Source organism: Hipposideros armiger, unplaced genomic scaffold, assembly GCF_001890085.2.
Source record: "Hipposideros armiger isolate ML-2016 unplaced genomic scaffold, ASM189008v1 scaffold_1924, whole genome shotgun sequence".
Lineage (NCBI taxonomy): Eukaryota > Metazoa > Chordata > Mammalia > Chiroptera > Hipposideridae > Hipposideros > Hipposideros armiger.
In genome coordinates, this window is record NW_017733274.1 from 1 (window position 1) to 7,459 (window position 7,459).

General features: G+C 35.5%; 1 protein-coding gene across 1 annotated transcript in view; it reads left to right on the forward strand.

Moving 5' to 3' along the window:
- Positions 1 to 282: 282 nt before the first annotated feature.
- Positions 283 to 7,459, forward strand: part of LOC109378374 (dynein heavy chain 6, axonemal-like) — a gene marked incomplete at its 3' end in the record, with an annotated part of 53,327 nt that continues 46,150 nt past the window's right edge. Inside the window, exons 1-2 of the mRNA XM_019634776.1 lie at positions 283 to 433; positions 3,080 to 3,311. Of these exons, the coding sequence (XP_019490321.1) occupies positions 324 to 433; positions 3,080 to 3,311 (342 nt within the window). The remainder of the gene's footprint in view (positions 434 to 3,079; positions 3,312 to 7,459) is intronic.

Consider the following 7,459-nt stretch of genomic DNA (forward strand, 5'->3'; position numbering starts at 1 on the left):
ATTGCATATAAAACTGAAATTCCAATGTACCACTTAAAGAAGTTAAATGAAATGGATTTTCAGTTAGCCACAAAACTTTCTTTAGTCCCTTGTAGTATATATATATATATATATATATATATATATATATATATATATATAGTTAAATGGCAACATAGGTAAAATGTAATGTTTCCTCCTAAGGTCATGTATGTGATATATATATATATCATATATATATTTTTTTCCTATTTCAAAATTAATCCATCTTGGTTCTTCTCCCATAAATCATCTTATAGTTTGGAGCAGATAAGAGTGATCGGATTTATGTTGACCTGCCTGACATGGAGAAAATCGCAAATGTTCTACAGGACTATCTTGATGATTATAACCTTATAAATCCCAAAGAAGTAAAGTTGGTGTTCTTCCAGGATGCTATAGAACATGTTTCAAGGTATGGTGCTATAAGGTGCTCAATAATACATTCATCTAATTTGTTTTGTATTCAAGGTAATGATTCAGTTGTGCAAAACTCTTTAAATAGCTTGCTAGATGTATGAAGTCTATAACAAATTTTGCTATAATTTAAAAGTTATTTTTTGTTATATTTTAAATATATATATGTACTAACTTTCTGTGGAATCTCAGAGGCTATTATCTTTGCTAAACCTTAATAGATTGTTTTTGTTTTAAATGTCTTGGATCATTACAAAATGATCTAACATGTTACCAGAGATACATGCCCAGTATAACAAGGCTGATTCTATGCATGCCTAAAGAAAGAGAGGGTTCAAGATTATAGCAAAACAAGTTGAATGCAAGGATAATAGATTCTATCTGCTTATGAGTCTGACTCTCACCCATTGCAAGTATCCTTTGAGAGACATCCCTGACACCTAGATACCCAGCCTGAATATCTACAGTCCTTAGAGTACACACCACTTTTTGAAATGGCTTTTGTCCTGTTGGACAATTCCATGTTAAACTGACCCTAAGGTCAGTAAATCAAAATCCGCTCCTTGTGACTTCTGGTACAAGTTCCATCCTGTCGAGCAGTAATAATAATGGTATTCAATGTGAATATAAAACCATGATATGAAGCATCTCATTTAACTGTGATAACATCTTTCTGTGGCTCAATATCATAATCTCTCTACAAATAAATCTCAGAGATTGTTCCAGTGACCTTTTGCTATATAATAAGTCACTGTGATGTAGAGTTTAATTCCGTCTTATAAACACACATACAACTCAACAGACATAAATTCATTTAACAATTTGGTGTATGAAGCCCCTACTATGTGCTATGTGCACTGTTGCCATAGAGAACAGGACAGCATCCAAGCCCTCCTGATGGAGCTCACAAGTGGTTAAAGAGGTACCAATGATTTTCTCCCATTAGTTACAATGACCATGTTTTGCTTTCCTAATTAAAAAAATAATAAAGCCATTATCTTTTTCAAATATTTGAACTTTGTTTTCTCCAATTATCAACATCATGAATAAAATGAGACAGATAGATAGATATATAGATATGATGAGAGAGAGAGAGAGACAAATTAAACCTGCTTTTACATTTCACTCATGATTTCCTACTTTCTGGTGACTCAATCTGAGATTTTAAATAATGGTGATGATAATTTTTTAAATAGGAAAATTATTTTTACATATTTATTTTTTAAGAAGAATTCATTAGCATTCTCATTACCTTTTTATCATCTTAACAATAGTATACAGATTTGACTCTCATACATACTGTTCACTTTTATACTGTGATCATTTCCCCCTTCTTGAGTTTTTAAATTTTATTCATACTTCTCTATATATTTTCAAGGAATCTTTTAGGAAGGGTTGGTAAATGGCTTACTCTCTAAGCAATAACATGATAGCTTTCCTTCTGTAACCTTTGTCTTATGGAATGCCATCTTATAAAATAGATGCCTGGGGTCAGCCTAAAATTATTTGTCTCTTTGGTAGTAATCTATTATATCTGCTTTTTAGATGTTCACAAAATTTTCAGATATGTCTGAAATATAGATTTCTACTATACATGTCTACATGTATGAAATATACATATATATGTGTGTGTGTATATATATATATATATATTCAGCAATGAGGGATTTTTTTCTATTATTTCAGTCACTTTTATATCAATTTTATCTCCTCTTATCTCTCCTTCTGCAATTCCTATTGCGATCCTCTGGGATCCCATTTGTTTCTCCCAGATATGTCCTCCTTATCTTCCATTTTTTCTTGGCATTTAAATATTGTTATCCTTTTTCTCTGAGTTCTGGGTAAATTCCTAGAGTTTGTCTTCTACTTCACCTATTCAATTTTCTATGGTATCCTATTTGCAAGACCAATCTCCCACTGAGGTCTTTGATTTGGTAGTCAGATTTTTCCACCTCCAATCAATTTTTCCTAAACTCAGATTTTTTTCTCCTTTTCTGAGTGCTCATTTAATATTATGATTACAATGATTACAAATTTAAATTCTTGTTGTTAACATGAATCAGAAATTTTCTAAAATTTTGTCAATATGTTAGTAATATAATAATAAATTCATTTTAGATTTTTCCCATTGATCTCTCCTTCTGAACTACAATGTCTTTTCCTAGGTACATGATTTTTCTGCTTGCTCATCCTTATAAATGGAGACCATTGCCAAAATAATGGTTAACATAAGTAGTTGCCTAGATCAGTGTTTCTGACAAAATCCTTCACACTTTGAGAACTGACTCCGGGTGGTGAACACACAGTGTGATATATAGATGATGTAATAAATAAATAAATAAATAAAAAGTAAGTAAGTAATCCTTCACACTTTGAAGAAGAGAAAAGACATGCACTTTACTCTAAATTTGCATGACCAAGTCTAATCGCATATAGGAGATATGGAAGAGATGGATATAAGGAAAAGTCCAGCAGCACTTCTCTCCCAAATGTGAATCTCAGACATACCCTGATCTTTCCTGTGGCCTTTTGCTCAGGGATGACACTCTGCTAGCCACTAGCCTTCCACATTGGAGCAGACTCTCTGAGCATTAGCCACATCTGTGCACTTGAAGTAAATGTTGATCTGATTTGTTTCCTGCAGAATTGCCCGCATGATTCGTCAGGAAAGAGGCAATGCCCTGCTCGTTGGAGTAGGAGGCACCGGCAAGCAGTGTCTTACCAGACTTGCCGCTCACATATGTGGTTACAAATGTTTACAGATTGAACTGAGTCGGGGATATAATTATGATAGTTTCCATGAGGACCTGAGGAAGTTGTACAAACAAGCTGGTGTAGATGACAGGGATATGGTTTTCCTCTTCACGGACACACAGGTATGTATTTCATTAATGAGAGTGTAAATACAGGAAAAGTGTGAGTGTTACAATCATGTCTATGCTTGAATAGTTTGTATGATGTATAATAGTTCAGGCACTTGCTTCCTCTGATAACAGATTTCTTGGACGTTAAAAAAGTCTTTTATAACACATTTTTATTTATTTTACCAACTACTGTTTACCCTTTAAATTCTAAGTAAATAAACATGATCAAAGGTTAAGGGGATGAGAGGTTTTAACTTTTCTTTGAGGGGGAGGACATAGATAGCAGAAGGTAATAAACTATTTCTGCAAATATATGGTCATGGAAATAGAACTGACTCTGGGTGGTGAACACACAATGTGATCTATAGATGATGTATTACAGAATTGTACACCTGAAACCCATGTAACTTTGCTAACAATTGTCACCCCAATACACTTTAAAACAAAATAAAAACTATTTCTGTAAAGGTAAATATAAGAAAGGAATTCCCCTAACTGAAATCAATTACGGAAATATGCTTTACTCAAAAAAAGAAAAATAATGTTTTAGGGTTAAATTAACTTTAAAATTAAAATAGAATTTACATCTATGTCTACAGCAACCACTTGAACTGATCTTGAATTTATTCTATTGTAAAGGATTTCTACATTGACTACACTTGGGTATTTTAACATTAGGGAAAAATAAACCTTTATAGAAATTAGCCAGGGGATTAAAAAAGTAATAGATCTGATGCATAAATATTTTAAAGTTCATTTTACTTTTTAAAACACTATAAACGGGGGGCCGGCTGAGTGGCTCAGTTTGTTAAGAGCATGAGCTCTGAGCAACAGAGTCGCCGGTTCACTTCCCACATGGACCAGTGAGCTGTGCCTGAACTGTGCTGCTGTTGAGCTGCCAACAGGCTCAGTTGGTGAGAGCATGCGCTCCTAACAACAAGGTTGCCAATTCAACACCCACATGGGATGGTGGGCTATGCCCACCTGCAACTAAGATTGAACAGGGCACCTTGAGCTGAGCAGCCAGGTGGCCGGGTGGCAACTGGACTTGGAGCTGAGCTAGCTGCACCCTCCACAACTAAGATTGAAGGACAACAACTTGGCTGTTCCTCTTCCCCAATTCCCCAACACTGTTTCCCTTACCCAAATTCCCCAATAAAATCTTAAAAAAACAACAACAAAAAAAAACCACTATAAATGGGATTAAGTACAATCACAAAATGGGAAAAATATTTTCAACATCTGTGACATGCAGTGAGTTTGTATCTGAGTATATAAATATTTTTTTACAAATGAGAAAGGACCCATAGTCAAGTGTGTATACCTCACTTGCTCTAGTCACCACCAATGCTTGCCCTGGTCTCTGGCCACTGGACTTAGGGGCACCACTGAGGACCCCAATAGCCCTTGTAGCCACTATGGAACCCCTGCAGTGCTAGCAAAGGTAAACATAGTTGTCAATACTGTGGACCCCATTGCCTGAGCCAAAGAGACATAATACCTTCCTGGACCCAGTGCTACCACAAACCTCTGCACTTGGCACCCTGCACCACTAGACCAGGGGTTACAGCATACTCCAGCAGGCCTCCACCTTCAGGTGAAAGTCTTCTCTTACCAAAGTGAGCCCATAAAGTCTGCTTTTTCAGTGTGCAGACACCTATGTAAGTCTACATGGATCGTTAAGAACCAGGAAAACATAACTCCACCAAAGGAATACAATAAACCTCTAATAACTGGCCCCAAAGAAACAGAGAGCCACAAATTGCCCCACAAATAATTTAAAATAATTGTTCTAAAGAGACTAAAAGAGCTACGAGAGAATACAGATAAACACTCTAACAATATCAGGAAAATAATATTAGAACAAAATTACAGACAGCAACATCACCAAGATGGAGAGATATAGGTGGCTCTCAACTTCACTTCCCCTCACAAGAACAACTAACAATTATTCATGGACAAGACACCACTAAGAGAATCCTAGAATGAGGAGGGGAGGCTGAATCTCTCTCTCTCCCTCTCTCTCTCTCTCTCTCTCTCTCTCTCTCTCTCTCTCTCTCTCTCACACACACACACACACACACACACACACACACCAAGACAGNAGTGTCACTGGCCCGCATATGTGGGATCCGAACCGGGGCCCTCTGGCATCCCAAGCCAGTTCTTAACCATCGCGCCACTCGGCTGGCCCAATATTAAATATTCTTAATCTTAAATCTGGGAGATTATCGGCAATTGAGGCAGCGGGGGAAAAAAAGAAAAAAAAATCTGGGAGATTATCAACTAAACTGAAGTTGTATGGTGTTAATGTGGCTTTCTCTCAGTTTCATATACTAATTAAAGCTTCTAAGTAAAGTAATAGCTAATATTCTGTATATTTATTATTAAAATACTGCATTCAATCTTATATTAAAATTGATTTTGTTTTTTTGAATAGACAAACATTTTGGAATTGCAATTGATGTAGAATATTTTTTAACAAGGCCCATCATATTTGGAGATTTCATTAAGGCAAGTATGTTTTTGTAATGACTTAACTATATTTAAAGATTATAATTATATAAATATTACAGTCATAAACTCAATCATTTGAAGATTATAAAGTTCAAGTTCATCTACAAGAACTTTGCACCTGTGAAGATTAAAGATTTAGATGTAGGGTCAGCAAACTATGGCCCATAGGCCAGATCTGCCTACTGCCCATTTCTGTAAATAAAGTTCTATAGGAACACAGTAATGCCCATTCCGTTTGACTGTGTATTATTTATGTGGTTACTTTCACATTACAAGGCTGAATAGAGTGGTAGTAACAGAAACTATACAGCCTGTAAAGCCTGAAATATTTACTATGTGGCCCTTTAGAGAAAAATATTGCTAACTCCTGATCTAGTTACATTCATTTTGATAATAGTTTGAATCAGAGACCCATCGGGTATTCAATTTGTAAGGAGATTGAACTGGACTCCCCCTTTATACTCTGTGTACCTGTGCATCCTTCGCTCAAATGCTTGCAGTAATGGGAAGCTCATTAGTTCACAGTGCTGCCCTCTTCATTTCAGGGTAGCTCTAATTAGTAGTAAAAATTTCCTTGTATTAAGTTCCTCAAGTCTGTTCCCCCAACAACATCCATACACTGGCCCCAATTTTCCCCTAATGACCTGCCTAGAATAAGTCTTCCATCTAACCACCCTGCCTTTGTTCACAACTTGTTTTACAAGTTGGCTCTTGTTTGGGTTGAGCATTCCTAGTGTCTGCAGGAGGAAGAGCCCTCTCTGTTTTGTTCACCCGAAATCCCCAGCTTCCTGCACAGAGCTCCGTATACAGCGGGCTCTCTATCAATGCTGGTTAAACAAGTGAATGAACTCGTCTTTATATTGTACTATATGTATGCAACTCCTCACCACTCTGCTAACCCCTGACAAATAAAAAAAAAGATAAACAATTTATTTGTGTGAAATAGAGCTATTTAAATGTATTAATAAACACAGAGTCCAAAATTTGTTTTCAGGTGGTGATTGTATTTCCTGTGTGTTTCCAGTAACATTATTATCAAACGGGGGACTAAAGCAAAGGAAAGAACAGTTACACTCTTCTTGTATTGCCTACATTTTAGTCCAAATGAAAATGTCCCCAGAGCAGTTGCTACAGTAAAGAAAAGACATCAAGAGGTCCAAACAACACCTCAGTTCCCTATAGTTTGCACCACATTTCATTCTCAGTGACTTATTTAATTAGATGACTGCTGTGTAAAAACTATATATCATTCTGGCATGATTTGTTATAACAGTCTGCCATTTATAATGTTCAACCCATTTAGCTTTTATGATGGCAACAACCTAAGAGCAAAATTATGAAAGCAGAATAAGGTATAGCGAAAAAAAAATTTTTTAATTTAAAACCTATTTCTGAGCTCCTCCTGTGTGAATATTATTGCATATAAAACTGAAATTCCAATGTACCACTTAAAGAAGTTAAATGAAATGGATTTTCAGTTAGCCACAAAACTTTCTTTAGTCCCTTGTAGCATATATATATATATATATATATATATATATATATATATAAATGGCAACATAGGTAAAATGTAATGTTTCCTCCTAAGGTCATGTATGTGATATATATATATATCATATATATATTTTTTTCCTATTTCAAAA